This window comes from Pseudonaja textilis, chromosome 1 (assembly GCF_049901715.1).
Source record: "Pseudonaja textilis isolate UNSWEBS1 chromosome 1, rPseTex1.2, whole genome shotgun sequence".
In the NCBI taxonomy this organism is placed as follows: Eukaryota; Metazoa; Chordata; class Lepidosauria; order Squamata; family Elapidae; genus Pseudonaja; species Pseudonaja textilis.
In genome coordinates, this window is record NC_141990.1 from 177914493 (window position 1) to 177931101 (window position 16609).

General features: G+C 36.5%; 1 protein-coding gene across 1 annotated transcript; it reads right to left on the reverse strand.

Moving 5' to 3' along the window:
- Positions 1 to 732: 732 nt before the first annotated feature.
- Positions 733 to 15535, reverse strand: SLC40A1 (solute carrier family 40 member 1). Its single transcript, XM_026696924.2, has 8 exons — positions 15091 to 15535; positions 13818 to 13885; positions 9521 to 9680; positions 8219 to 8334; positions 7925 to 8051; positions 5150 to 5395; positions 4023 to 4673; positions 733 to 3291 (listed from the first exon to the last, which is right to left on the reverse strand). The coding sequence occupies exons 1-8, from the start codon at positions 15134 to 15136 to the stop codon at positions 2972 to 2974; spliced, it is 1734 nt and encodes a 577-aa protein (XP_026552709.1). The 5' UTR covers positions 15137 to 15535; the 3' UTR covers positions 733 to 2971.
- Between the last annotated feature and the right edge of the window lie 1074 nt (positions 15536 to 16609).

The following is a 16609-nucleotide window of genomic DNA, read 5'->3' on the forward strand; positions in this document are numbered from 1 at the left end:
TTATTGCTTCCTTGGCCAGTCAAACTCATGTTGTCTCTTCTGCTGGACAAATTTTATTTTCGGAGGTCAGAGACCACTAGTATAAAATTAAAAGGTGGAATATAAATTCTACAAATAAGTGTTGTTTTCTTATTTTTTTTTCCTTAAAATATACTTTGTTGGCCAATTTTAGTAGACATGCTATAAAAATAGATATGTCTCCTAAATCATATGTTCTCAAATTATGTTTCTTTTCCACTCATCTTCTTTTTCTCCATTATCATCATAGAAATGCTATTACAATCCCTCTTAATAAGACAAAATATTGGCCATTCAATGTCAAATCCAAGTATGCTTTAATTCATGGATGGAGCTACTATGAAGAAAGTTTATGCTCTTGAGTAATTTATCCAGGAAGTTTAAAAATGGACCAAACATAATTTGTTATGGCATTGAAACAGTATTGAGTTGACACTATATTAAAAATATGCAAAAATGATGATAACATTCATTAAATGGGATTGTTTGTTTTGCTTTTAAACTGCTACTATAATTCTCTCAAATCAATCTGAGATGTACAATTCATTATGCTGGAAACAATATCTCCATTTTATTTGTGTATAAAATTCAGTTTCAGTTTCAGAGTTCTAGAGAAAATTCTAAACACAGGTTTTGTGAATTGCCACGTAATTTCAGATATGGGATTAAATGTATTGTGTGCAAAACATATTACCCAAATGAAGAAAAGGCAAAAAATGTGAAAAATAGTTTATATTTATGCATACAAATATTTTACAAATATTTAACAAACAGAAGTTGAAAATTACATTTAGAAAAACTCCAGAAGTAGAGTAAGAAGATTCAACTCTATTTTAAAGCAAAGTGCTTGTAGCATTGTTACTGCAATTTCCACAAAAGTGCATGAAAGTTACTGTAAAAAGCATTGTACTCATTTCTGCATACCATAAAATGTCTCCAAAAGCAATTCATACATAGATGGCATTGTCGGTCACTACTGATTATCAATGCTTGCATTTACCTTAACAAGTTTTTTAAACACACACACACACATCCCAAACCAATTGCAACTTATTTAAAAAAGATTTTTTTTTTTAGTAAGCGAGGGTATAAAAGTTAAAAAAAAAAGAGTGCACAAGGGTTATCAGCTCTGTAAAACATTTAAAACTATACAGATGTACCCTAATTCACCAGTGTAAAGTGAAGCAGGACTCTTCACGCTGACTTTTCTTCTAAGTGCAAACCATGCTGGCTGATTAGCACAGTAGAACCACACCAATCCTGCCACTGAACAGAAGGTATGCACCAGTGATGGGATTCGAAAACCTCTTACTACCGGTTCAGTGGGCGTGGCTTGGTGGGCGTGTTTTGCATGCATGCTCACATTTTGTGCGCATGCGTGCACCAAATACGCACTTTGCGCAGGCACAGAGGCGTTTTGACTCACCTCCTTCAAGCCTGCACTCTCCCGATCGCTTTAGCAGCTGCCGTGTGGCACTCTTCTGTGCCATGCAAAGCAGCTGCACTTCACAAACAGAAGATAAAGGTGAGTATGGGAGCCTGGGCAGGTAGGTGCGCCCAACAGCAGAGTGGTGGAGAGAATAGATTTGGTCTCCACTGCTCATCGCCGCTACCGGCTCAGCACAACCAGGCCGAACCGGTAGCATACCACCACTGGTATGCACCACTTCATCTTCACCAAAATCTTGCTCCAGCGTATATTTGGAATTGTCAATATCGGTGCTGCCCAGAAGCTGTTTGATAGTACAAATACAAATACTGCTATACTTCCTTTTGGAGGAAAGTTGCTTTTGCAAATATAGATCTATGATGAGGGACATGCTTTTACTTTAAACATGATTAAACTATTAATCATGTGTTCACAAGTTACACGGCTTGTTTCTCCAAATTACTGACATACGTAAGATAACAACATTCATACATAAGGTCTCAGATTGTTCATCTAGGAAACAAATGACTTTTTTGGTCAATTTGTAGTCATTTAAAATGGGCTTTATATAAAGAAGTTGCTGGTGGCATACTCTTGATTTCTTCTAGATATTAAAATAAATGGTTGCAATTTGCAGCTTAGGTGTTTTAAATAATTTAAATGATTTTTTAAAAAAGAGATTGTATCTTTCTTTTCTCTTACACTCTCCCATTAACGCACATTCACACAACCTAGTTCTCTCACTTCATATATTTGGCCTTTAATACTATGAAACCAAGGCTTAGTAAGCATGTTATTGAAAATTTATAAAACCAAAAATACTTCCCCCTTATGTTTTATAATGTTATACTGTATTATATAAATAGCTTTGGACTATGCTAGGTTAATCTTGCCTCCTATGAAGTGCTACATACATATTCTATACTATTTTACATTATTTCTTACTCAGATAATATACTAAAGTAACCCAGATGTTTCTCCAAAACTGAACTAGAAGTAACTTCACAGAAAAGGTCTAGTTTGTTTGTTTAAAGGCACATTCGAGAACCCTAACCCTAAACTTTGCTGTCATTGATTTGTATAGTTTTCCTCCCATCTAGTATTTCTTTAAAAAAGAAAAAAAAACTGCACATCTATGCTGTATGAAGCAATAACACCCACTAATCATATTACATATAAGAGCATAATCTGTTTAATCTATTAATCTCCACCCCACTCCAACCAATAGTAATTGTGTATTTGAAAAGAATCAAAATTATGTCCTTCTACTCAACTGCCTTTAAAAAAAAATTAAACATTAACTCTCGAGAAGATATCCTCTTAAATAAATAAATGTATCTCTTGCACCTGGTAAAAATCCATACTTGGTTACCTGCCCAAAGGCAAAGGAAAACAAGGCAGATTGTGGGCTTGGGTGCTGGAAAGGAATACCATTTTAGAAGGTGCCAAACTGCTTCTGACCCATAATAAAGCATGACAGTCAACATGGACTGGGAAAAAAACATCTGGAGGAGGCAAAATCCTCTATGCATTGGATTCATCAGAATTTGGAGGCTCATTGGCAACAAACTTTAGCTCAGGAGTACAGCAAAGAATGACGTTCCTCCCCAAGCTTTTATGGGCAAAACGGAAGTACATGATATGACCCATTGCGACGAAGGAAACGGAAATGATTACTAGCAGTCCAAAAGCTTCAGGGTTAGGAGCCAAAATAACCATGATGAAATGCAGCAGATCCAGAAGGTAATTCATGGAGTTTTGGACACCATTTATGACACCTCTTTCGGACTCTATCACATTTTCCTGGATCAATTGTGTGACTGTCAGGTCAAAAGACCAAAGGCCTATAAAAAGCAAACAAAAGGAAAAAGAAATTTAATTCTAGCTGAAACAGGGCAGGAGACACAGAAAAACACTGGTTAAACAAGCACAGATCTCTATACCTGAAACAAATCCTATTTTTTTTTCAATTAAGAGCCTTGTCATCCCATTTTGCAAATATATACAATGGAAACATTTTGCTCCAGTCTTCCAATCAGAACAATTATGATGGAAAAAAATTCGGATAGGGAAATAAGACAACCACTTCCGGTGCTCTTCTTTCTGTAATGCAGGCTACACTTGTATAAACCTAGCAATTGTTATGGTGCTAATTCTGCAGCACCACTGGGATTTATAATTATTAGTCCATTTTACTTATCTTGGATTTGTTTATGAGAATGAGACAATTTAGGATACGTTCCCATGCTTAATTTTTTCCACTATATGTGGCCAGACTTGCTTCTGAATGGCTATGCAGAGAAACATGGTGTTAAAAGTTTTTTTTTTAATCAATAAAACTTTATTTAATTGTAGTGGGGATGGGAGGGAAGCAAGTCTTGGAATCCTCAGCTGCCTATAGACATTCTAGAAGTTGTAATCCAATACATCATAAATTGTAATTCAACTATATCTGGAGACCATCTTGAAAATCTAGACTTAATATGAGATTTATGAAAGGTTCCACGACTACTACAGAAGTATAGATCTGTATTCCATGAAGTACCATGAATATTTTATACATGAATGTACGTACCAACTCTTGCTACAATGACTCCTGCGAACAAAAGGCTAACCGAGATGAGAGACTCTGGGCTGGGAGCTAATCCTGGATCAGATGACGTTGCATTGACCAAAGCAGGCATTTCAGTGGTAACAGCCATTTCAAGGAAACCACCATCAGGCGCCACGGTGGCTAACGGACTGCTTTCAAACAACCTAGCACTGATGTCAGCGAATGGGGAAACAGTGAGATCCAAAGGACTTCCTGGTGTGAACACTGAGATCACGCACAAAACAAGAGAAGACAGCTGGGCTATTCCAGAAATGATGCCTGTGCGGATTAACCCACATTTGTTACGTAGCCAAGTGAAGGCTACTGTTCCCAGGATTCCAGTTAAGGCAGAGGCCCCCATTAATAAGCTTAAAGTGGAGCCACTCAATCCCTGAGTGTATGCATAGCCAGTAGTAATACAGTCAAAGCCAAGGACTGTCATGTAAAGGAATGCCAAGGCCAGACCTGCAAGGAACACTGACTGGTTATAGTAGGAAACCCATCCGTCACGGAATGTACTGAAGGGCTCGGCCATGCGAGAAAGACAGCTAGTATTTTGCTGTTCAGGCTCAAAAACAGCAGTCTCTTTCTTGAGAATTAACTGGACTCCTTCGGTACCCTTCGATTCACCATCTGCAGACAGAAAGAGAAGGTAAGGATTGTCCATTCAAGCAAACAGATTTGCACCATTAACAACAGAGATGCTGTTAGCAAGGCACTTTAGAGCTCCGTCCTCAGTCAGAACAGGTTGTAAACAATTGACTGACAGGTAAAAACTGGTTCCCATTGCATAGCAGGAAAGATTCCTCCCTTCCCCCACTCCATTAGAAAGAAGAAGAATGTGGGAAAGCACCAAATGTTTCTCTTTCCTTATTTCTGCTCTTCTGACTTTGAGTATGTCAAATGAACCCTTAGTGTTAAGCGCTTGAGCAGTGGGAGTGCCACTGCCTGACTGGTTTTTCCAAATCTTGGCATGGATTTTTAAAACTATACTATATAAAGAATTATACGGAAACAGAACTCCGTTGAACTTAAAACGACAAGGAAGTATGCAGAAGGGTATGCTCCCATTGTTGTTTGATCAAGGAAAACTTCTGCAATCCTGTTACCTTTCTGTATATTGAGCTGCTTCAGTTCTGACTCTTCACCCTTTGAACCAGACTTGTGAGCCAAAGCAGGCGTCTTCTTGTACACTTTGAAGAGCAGTGTGTATTCTATACACATGGAGATCAAGTTCCAGCCAGAAATGAACCCACACCCTATCACTGGTGATCCAAAGGTCATTATTTGTCCCACGGCCATAGGAGCCAAGATGTTGGTCAGCTGATCAATCCTTCGTATGGTAGCATTCATATCTATAAACCAATGCAAAAGTTAGTACTTGACAATGTCACAAAAATAACTCTCTTTTCTGTGCCACACCTACACGATGAAAGGCAGTTTCAGAAGTTACTTTTTGGCTGCTGAGTCATAGTGGTTTTTATGAGGCTGGCTGAAGAACTGCTTACTTTGCCAAGCACCTTCTTTTTCTTTTTATTCTGTTTTTCAGTTTTGTTAACATTTATAAATCATCTCAACAATAATACAATAGAGATCTGAGTATTTAGCATTAAGACAGAAACTTTTTATATATTATACTATCATTTATTTTGGAATTGTTTATCAATGCTACTCATTTTTAGCTGTACAGCTTAAACAATCTTATATTTATCAACATTTTAGAAGTTATATTTAACACTGAAATTAACTTTTTTCTTCTTATCTTTAAAGTTTCAAATTACCTGAGCTATTATGTATGAACAACTTCTAGCTTATACCACTACGTCCAGCTAATATATGTATTTCATAATGTATTATGCACATGTTCTACTGCAATAAAACAATTACTGAAGAAAAAAGAATACTATTTTTTAGGCTTTGTCTTATAATTTTAATCTTTTCTTAAATCCTAGTATTTATTATTTTGATTCTTCCCTGGGTTTTTGTCTAATTGTACACTTACCTAAACTTTTTAAACCTAGTTGCATACATATTTGGCTTAGTCTGAACACAATATTTATATTTTCATAAACTTTATAAAATATAAACTTTATAAAAAAAGCAAACTATATCTTTCCTTTTATGTACACTGAGAGCATTTGCACCAAGACAAATTCCTTGTGTGTCCAATCACAGTTGGCCAATAAAGAATTCTATTCTATTCTATTCTGTTCTATTTTATACCTTCCTATAGAGCTATATAAAATGTGTTAAATAAGTATCATATATAAAAAAGCAATTGTGTGCATTCATTCACAAAAGAGTAACATTTATTCTAAACAAGTATCACTGGATGCAAAGATATTATGCCTATCTTGAAGTCTTCTTACTTACACTAAACCTGAACCAGATAATTAATCTTTTATATATTATTATCGCATTGTGTTTCATCAAATTCTAGCATTTAAGTAGTATTGCATAAAAAGCATATCCTTTTATCCATCATTCAACATTCCCATTATTCAACATTTTGGGATGACCACAAATAGAAAAAAACCAGACTACTGTAGAAGAAAAAAAGCACAATTTCCTCTAGTCTCAGTAGTTTACTGGTTACTTCCATTCTAACCATTCCTGTTTACGTATGTAAATTGGAAATATTTTTTAATAGCACGCAACGTTTCACTACCTATGATGTAAAACGGTACCTTCCTGCAGCAAATATTGTACGACTCTATGAAACATGCAACTTAGTTTTAAATACAAAACAGGACACAATTTTAATTGTCTGTTCCCTTCTCATCCCATACCCTTTTAATCATTTAGTCTCCCTGTGCATGTCCATATTTGCATTGTTCCATTTTTTTAAAAATGGAATAGCTGGATACCACATGTGGACATAAATAAATATATTCTTATGAATGATTTTTGCAATCAAATAAAAATGTAGAGCACAAAGAATTTGGCATCATGCTATAGAACAATTAGTTGCAAATCATTATATGTCTGAGGGTCATTTGGTCTTTTAGTTTCAAATATAAAAATCTGTGCAGTTTGAAGCATATTATTTCTATTTCGCTCCTTATTCAGTTACCACAGCTCAGAATGCTTGGGAGTAGAACTTAAGGCTGCTGTTGTCAGTTTGCACCACAGGCTACCCTTCTTTTCACAGAAGTGGAAAGAACGTATCTTATTTGATAGAAGTTGGATGGGCCTAGTTATTTGCAGAATTGCCTGCCTCCAAATACCTCTGCCTGTCTGATGTCAGCTGACTGAATTGGTATGCTCCAAGTTCCATCACTTAACATGGTCATCTGGTGCGACCAGATGTGCCTTTTTGTCCCTATGCCTGCCCCATGGAACAGCATTCCTTCCAAAATCCCTAGGGCCTCAAGTCTGCCCCACTTCTGAAAGGCTCTGGTGATTGGGTTTCTCCACCAGACACAAAGCAAGGAGAGATTTTGAGTCTATCTTGATTATTTTGAATTGTTGGAGCTGCAACTGGCACAATGCAATTTATATTTTATTCTTTGGATGATGATGATGATGATTTGCTGTTTTTAACTGTGTATGCCATCCTGAATTGCATGTTGAGTAGGTATCTATATAAATTGATTGACTAATAAACAATGGAAACAATGTTTTGCAAAAAAAAAGTGACAAAGTAGTATTTTAAGGAATAGTACAATTTGTTTGCTAAATCTTGAGGAAATTATGACTACTTGTTCATACAAATTATATAATTCTCTGATCTGTTGCTTTATCTCCCCCCAAAAAAAAAAAAAACCTGGAAAAGAAATCTAAAGTCATGTTCTCTTGTTGCAATCCGGCAAAATGTGTGGAATTCATTTGTTCTTTTAAGCCAGTCACACAGAATAAAATAAGGTTAAACAAATATACCTTACCTGCTAATTTGCTTCTATTGTCACCAGCAACAACAACAACCCAGTCTCTCTGTATGGTGATTGCTGTGGCTGTACTGGCCAAATTTGCAATGTTTGCTATTGAGATGACTAGAATATAGCATAAGGTCTGTGGAAATAGAAACAACTTGTTATGGAAAAGGTAAGAAAGTACAGGCCTCCCTCTCACTCTTTAAATCAACTTCCCCTCCTGAACTGCTGCATTTTGCATGAATTTTACATCACAAGATATTTGGCCACATGCCCTTATCAATGTTTTTACTTCTGTGCACTTACAAGAAGCCATCCTTGATACAAATTTAAAAGCTGTGTTTTAAACAGGAAGACGATCATCAGAAGGATGCCACACAGAATGACCGATGCATTCTGCACAATTAAGGACGTCTGGGCGACTGTTTAGGAAAAAAGAATGGGAAAGGGGGCACAACGTCAATATTTAAAATAGGAAATATTTCAGTCTATTAATACATCAAGATGTTTACACCTGTTTTCAAGGCAACACTTTGAGGCCAATGCCCTACAAATGGACTTAACAAGTAAAAGAGAGTGAGACATTCATCTTTGCATTAGTGCTTAAACAGCACTGGACAAGGGACAGTCACTTCCTGGTGTGAAAGCATCATTTTCAAATTGCTAACACTACTACAAAGGAGGAAACACCCAGCTTGAGTAGTTGTTATTTACATCTAATGGGCATTAATTATTCAAAATTAGCTTTGCTTAAACTAGATAATTATTTGTGAAGTATTTAGTCAAGACAAGATTTAAGTGGTATTAATAACTTAAAACATATTAATTCTGAAGAGTACATAACGTAATTACAGAAGCCATGGAAGTATGAGGTAGCGTCCCTACTGTGCATTTTTAATAAACAGTTCAAATTACTATTCTAAAGTAGTTGCAGATCCTACAGAGTCATGCCTCGTTATGGGGTAAGTCCCAGTGAAGCCTGTAATTCTTAAAGAATAAGTAAACACAGATATGACTGGGCAGTCCATTTGTTATTTGCATAGCCATTCTGAATAAGACACTTACTGTGCAATCCTTTACATCAATGTTGATAGAACTAGTGGTTATTTTTTTGAAGTTGGGATATAAACCTTTAATTTTGCATTAGAGAAAAAAAATCTCTTTTAAATCAAGCTTGATATCTGGTGCTTGATGAAGATGACCATTAATTTTTCTTGGCAGCAGTACAAAAAATGGTTTATCATCTTTTGGTGTTGTTTAATTAATCTATCAGTCTAGCCCATGGCTTTCATGTGATCTTCCATGTAAATGGCTTTTCTGTAGACTTTTCAGAGCCTTCCAAAATCAACTATCTTTGAAACCTTATGGAAGTCTTGGACTATGCAGCTGAGCATTCTATTTTAGGATGGTCAGTAAGTCTGGTAAAGTTTTTCAAGCTTAATTGGGTGCAACTAGCCAATTGGGCACACTTTAAATTAGGCATGATGTAATTAAAAGCTTGTCACTGAAACAATTATTTCAGAAAATTCCATGCTTTTTTGTTATTTAGATTTCCCTTATTATATGCAAATACTGTATTCTTCAAACGTTAAATGTGCCACTACTAACCTTTGAGCCTTGAATTCTTGTCTACCCAGTCTCCAATAATGGCACCCAGAAGAAGAACTGATCCTGCTACAACCAATCCATAAACAGCAGTTAGGAGCAAGCTGTTTCCATACAATTCAACCAGGAAGACAGACACTGCAAAATGCCACATACGATCTCCCTAGAATGAATATAATACATTTAATTATTCATCACTTTTAAAATCTGTAAATAATTAGAAAACGTGGGCAATTGCAAGATGATACACAACATTCAAAATAAACATCAATAAAATAGCAAAACATACTGCTATACCACCTAAATACGTATATATTACATTGTCAGGTCTCCAGCAGCCACTCTTATCCAACTACAATCTCAAACGGTCTTAGTAATTAGATTCATTAAAAGGAAAAAAGGGATAAGTTACAGAATCTTGAAAACAGGATACATGGACCTTAGCACCCCACTTATTAATAGTTATTATTTTTGATGGGGCTTCTTTGATCCCCTTAGCAGGCTGCTCCCTGAAGTGGTAAGGAAGTTGCTATTTAATTCACTGATACAGGTGGAATGTCCAGGTGTTCTATCCTTTGTAGTATTTTAGAAACTACCATTCTCTTTCCCAAGTTCTGAGAAGTCTATTATACATATGAGACATACAGCAACTCAGGATGTACATAAACTAGGTACTACAACAATATGTCACATTGAAGGGCTAAGAGGTATGCTTGCATAAGAGATTCTTGCTGGACTCCCTTTCTTGATGACATCACCATGACCCTCTTTTTTTTCAAGATCTAGAAGAAGAGGTGAAGGACGAAAGCAAATATCTTCTCATGAGGTATTCACTCCTTGGCCACTTGAAAAGCACAAATGACCTGAAGTAAAACTGAAGGAGGAGCATGGTTAGTGAATTCTAGAATCTAGCCTTGATTTCCTGCTTTGACTGTGGATGTTGGCAGGCCATGTGAAGCTGACTCAGATGACCAGTATTTAATTATAAATAGGAACCAAAAGGAGAAGCCTTCATAAAATATTCTGCCTATTCTGCCACTATAATATAGGGGGTGGGATTATATTGCAATCTAAAGATTCATACTTTTATTTATATAATGTTAGATTTTTTTTCTTGCTGTACATATATATATATATATCTAAAACACTAATTAATATCAGCATCTACACGGGGAAGCCATTGCTAGTATTATCAGTGCTATACATACAAATTGAATGGAGGGGGTGGGGGCTGGAGGTATGCTTTTTAGTAGTGGTGCTTTGCTAGGGAACACCTTATTTTCCATTAATTTTTTCACAATAAATCTACTTATATCTGACAATTTTTGTTATTTGTATTTACTGTTTTTATATTTACTGTATTGTAAACTTTCTCTGCACTGAAAACAAACAACAAATAGCCATCAACCAAACCTACAACTGTAACATTAATATCATTGGATTGCATGTCCACTGGAAATTGTGAATCTCAAAATACCTGGAACCTATCATCCTGGAAAAGACTCTCTTCAGACCTGTATCCCCCCTCACTGATAAAATACACCATCTCGTAATGTCTAGGCTGGCAAGAATTTTTATTTATTTATTTCTTGAACTTCAAGATTGACCATCTCACTCACAGAACAACTTGAGGCGGTGTCAGTTGTTCTGTCAAGTTTGTGTTTTCTTACAAGTCCTAAATAATAATTAGCTCTGCTACAGTCAATTAGCATTCCATTGTTCTATCCATGAAACATACAGGAATTATTGATTCTGACTCCCATTAACTCACTACCTAGTAAAATCACTGGATGAACTGGCAATGACCAAACAAGACTGTTCAACTGATATCTCTAATGGCCATTTAGAGTTCATATTTTACACAGCCTGTCCATATGTGTGCATGTATATCTCCATGCTTTGCACATATTTGTCTTCTTTTTTTAGTGACCAAAAAATCCAGTAACTAATGATAATACCAAAGTTGCTCATATTGAAATGCCTGAATGCAAGTAATCATAAAACAAAGAAATGACAATGAATTCTGGGCATTATTAATCCGAAGTATTTGTGCGACTATTTCATTTTTTAAACAGATTTTTTTTAAACAGGAAGAGAAAAACTAGCATTGACGAAACACAAGGTTAGAAATACTCTTCACTTGGCCTCTCATAAACTTCTGAGAATAAGGCAAGATGTGTTTGCACTATAAATGCCTCATTGGGAATCCACCCAAGTGTTATAAAGTATATGAAATTGGCCCAATCTATTTTATGTGCAATCCTACAGGTATTTCAGTTTACACTGCAAATATAAAAATATTGTATATAGGTTGATGGGGTAAGTTTGTTAAGAAATCATGGTTAATATCAACTCTTTGGAATGTACTCATCCCTTCTGGGTTTGCTTTTGCATAAGGTATGAACTGACCACAATTTAATGAAGTTACCACTGGTCTAATAAGGAAGCAGATTCATCGAGCTCTGAAAATGTAATTACTGTTGACATTGCCTTGAAGTTGAAGCCAGTTTTTAACTCAAGTTGTAAGCATGCTATTTTTGAAGCTCTAGCAAGAGTTTCTTACTTCCTAATTAATAAATAAGTTAATAGCTAAATCAGCAATATTAGTATTTACTGAAGTTGCAGTATTTCAAAACTTTTTAATTTTACTAATGGTTATAAAGGGATAACTATTTTACCAAAGTATTTATTTGCCTGTTTCCTTCTATTTAAGAAAGAAAAAATGGCCAGAGAATATTATATTTGCTTTCTACTTAAAGAAAAAATGACTTAGGCAGACAATATTATCATAAATGAGTGTAAGCAATCATAATGAATTACACATAAATTTTTATAAATATATTCTGGCATCATACAAACTACATAGCCATTTAAAATTATAATTCTAAATTCCCAAAGGCAAGCCAATGAAATAAATAATGCTTAATTCCTTATTGGATCATTGTACTAGTCATATAATTCATTAAATCAAGAGACAATCAACATGCTATTGTTATAGTTATTGTTAATTTTAATATGGAAAACTGATTATCATATCAAACACATTTTTATGATAATGATAAAATGATAGACATCTCTTGGACATTTTAATGAAGATGGCCATGATCTTAAATTAAGAGCTACTATCCATGACATGGAGCTGAACAGTCATAGTAGAGTATATACGATGCTTTTATATTAAGTTCTTACAATAGTTAGTCACTTTACAACCAAGCCAGATTTAAATCAAAATGTAGGTGTCAGGTACATCAACCTAATACTATTTCTATCTCTCTCTCATACATACTTTTAATCATAATTTAATTATAGAATGTATTTTGAATGTTGTTTCTAATTTACTTGAGTATCTTTAAGTAGAAAAAGCAGGATAAAAGTAGATGGAGTAAATATTTTTTTTCTTGTCCAACATTGTTCCCAACCAGATATTTTTCATGTGAACTCTTACTACTATAGTGAAAAAATAAACAACTTTTTATTCAAATATAGAACCATGCAGGAATAGATGCAATAAATATTACAATCTTCCGTAGAACAAACACTCTTCTAAAATTCTGAAGATTAAAAGTTTTAATGTTTATTAATAGGTCAATTCATAACAATCAACATAACTCTAAAAAATCAGCAGCTAACATAAAAATTACCAACTATTTTTTAAACTGTTGCTCAAAAATGCAATGTACTCTATCTGCTTTTTAAAAAAGTTCTGCTTCCTCAAAATTGTGATGCAAATCCAAGTTCTTGAACAATTAATTTCTACAAGTAGTTTCTATTTGAACCTTGCACCATACATCCATAGAATATTAAAAGTTACTAAAAGAGAGATAAATCCATTAGCTGCAAGTATTGCTTGAAAAATGGATACCTGTCAAACAGAATAAAAGTGCCTCAAATCAGATGCAAAGTTCATTTTACTTTGTCTTTAGTAAGTTGAGACCAGCCAGTGACCTTTTAAGTAGATATATTGAAACAAAGGGAACAAATTCATAATTATCATGTTAAGGTCCATCAGTTTCAAAAGATCTACCCTTAAGTATGGCTGCATCTGGATCTACCATTCAACAACTATATGAGATTCTTTAAAATCAGCAAATCATGGCTATTATCCATGAATTAGAAAGTCCAAAATCTAGTCCTAATTGTAATATTATCGACTGTGGCATCCCAAAGGAGTGATTTCACAATTTATCCCAGAGCATAATTTAGCAGATGTATTTTTGCTGAATAATATAAATATAATGTAACCAAGCAATTATAATACATATGAATTAACCTCAAATTCCTGTAGTTTTATTTCACTTACCCAAGTGGACAGGGCATGTCCAAAGTACAGGAGGACTTTTGCAGATGTCAAATAGTTAATACAGGATTCTAGGATGGAAAGAACAAATAACTATAATGAATACAGATTAGTGGTAAATTATTGACTGCAAATGTTTGTTATTATCATCATTGTTCAGAATCTTCTTTTAAAGAATTAATTTGAATCTGATGGATATTTATTTTACTTCTACTACTGAGGTAGCTTAATGAGTAACATTAATGTATTTCAAGAAATACTTGCCATACTTTAATAGTAAGTTTATTAAGTGCCTTATAATACCTTTTGCTAGTTAATATACTATGGGGTCCCTGATCATCTCCATTTCATGTCCATATATCCTTCATCACAAATGTCATTTATAGGTGTTGTACATACACTTGGAAGGACCGGACTCCAATCAAATATAGAAAGGATAACTGGGTTCACCTACCCACATTTTAATGTAGAAAATTGTCCCAAGGACATAAAAGCAACTGTATAAACTCACTTTTTTGGCATGAAATATCCCATTTGGGGATGGTAACCAGAGGAAAAACAGCCCAAATCATACAATCTGCAGATAGCCCAATCTACCTGCAGTTCTCTCTCTCATATTGGGCTATCTGCAGGTTGTATGATTTGGGCCGTTTTTCCTCTGGTTACCATCCCCAAATGGGCTATTTTCTGACAAAATTGAGTTTATACAATTGTTTTTATGTCCTTGGGACAGCTTTATGTATGTATAGATAACACATACTGATCATTTTCTATGTGCAGGACAACATTAATCTCACCGATGTCATTCTGGATACAAATGTCATGCCTTATTGAATAGTCCACTCTGAAGCATCCCCTTTTATAACGAGAGCAAAAAGGATTCCGATAGCAAATTAACTTCCCCGTTCCAGGGGCCCAGCATTATTTAAACCCTGTTTCTAAAAGAAGCGGGGTTCCCTCAGAATCCCGAATTGTTGGAGTCGCACAACAGGAAAAGCCCTCTTCTCTTCCCGACAGTCCACTTGGTGCTCGAATTGTGCTCCCTCCCCTTCCCCAGTGCCTTTCTTTTGCAGGCTGGGCGCGTGCCCATCCTTTCACCCAATTAGCCCCACTCCCGCCCCGGGAAAAGCGCCTTTCCCTGCGCGTCGCGTCCACTTGGTCCACACGCGTTTAACCCTTTCCAGCACAAAACGCGCGCAACCTCGACGGCTTTCCCACTGTTGCCGTTTCCCTTAAACGGCTCAACCCCATCATCCCACACACGCCCCGCACTCACCGCAACAGCCTCGGCTGTTTTCCTGTTCTGCTGCAGTCCGAGCCATGGCAATCCGGGGTCGCCTCTCCTCTTTTTTTTGTTTTTTGGTTTTGCTCAGTTGCGGAGGCTGTCAAGCCCTTTCAGGCGCAGAAACAACAGAAAGAGAGAGAGGTGGAAGTAGATAAGAGAGCGAGATACAGAAAGCAGAAACGCGGGGCGATTCGGAGTGGGGTGGGGGGGCTACAAGGGGCTGCAGGAGGACGCAGCGGCTTTCCTCGGTTTGGTCTTTCCAAACTTAGCTATCACTGTAGCTGAAGTTGGAAAGGAATGGCCTTATGCCCAGGCAGAGGCCAAGAACGGCCCCGAGAGAAAAAGGGGCCCAGCAAAGAGCCCACCGCCCTCGTCAGACTCTGGCCGCCGCCGCCTCTCCGCTCCGAGCCAAGGCTGCCCACTTGGACTCTGTTGTGCCTTGCGGGGAGAGCCGCCTGTTTATAAAACGTTGCCGCGAGGGGCCGAGTCAAAGCGGAGGAAAGCTCGGGAATCACCTATCAGCGCCCAGCTGATTTACATATCTCCGCCCGTCGGTCCCTGCGTCTGGGGTTCTTGCGCCCGGGCTGCGACCTCGGGGAGGAGGAGGAGGAGGAGAAGTTGGGGTTCGCGCGCCCTTTGGGGAGTCTGCGACTGACAAGAGGGGGGCCTTTTATACTTCTGGGAAGGCTGACCGGAATCTCCACCCCAGAGAACTCTATTTGCACCGAAACAACACAACACCCTGAAACAAAATGCAGGGCGTCCTCTTTGGGCAGCCTCTGCCTTCCTCCCGAAAGCGATTAAAACAGCCAAAGCCGGCGATTCTGCTGGAAACAAAACTCTACGGGGTGGGGGTGATCGTAGCATCCGAAGATATTTTGTTACGTTGTACATGCACCCCCATTTTTAAAAAAATAAAAATAAAATGTATACATTTTTATTTCAATGGAGATTTTTACCTACGTCGTTTTTTATTTAGTGCTGGTTTGATTTCGCTTTTGGTTTGGTGATGAATGTGGGGATTTTGTGTGTGTCGAAACTTTATTCTTATAAGCCATTGGAGGTCTTTTTAGTAAGAACCCAGTCATGGTACATGTATATTTTATAAATGAATAAAACCCAATTAAAACAAGCAACAATGACATTTGTTTTTTCGGTGCAAATATGTTAGGCTGCTGACCTTTTATTAAAAAGCTGCGTCTTTTCTGCTGTTCTTTCATTTGGCTGCTATTGTTTATCTGGGCTACTCGAAGTTTCCTTCTACTTTATCTCTATTCTGGGCATTTACCTTTCAGCTTTTCCAGGTGAATATTTTTCTGGTTGGCTTCTTAACTGAGGACCAAGAAAGCATTTGGCATAAGAAATAAAAATACCCCCCCTTCCACTGTTAAGTAGAGAAATTTTAATAAAAATAATTGACCTTTTTTTCCTTCTATGCAAAACCTTATTTGACAATTGAGATTTTTAACTTACACTAGGAAAGGAAAACTTACACATTTAAACCATACCC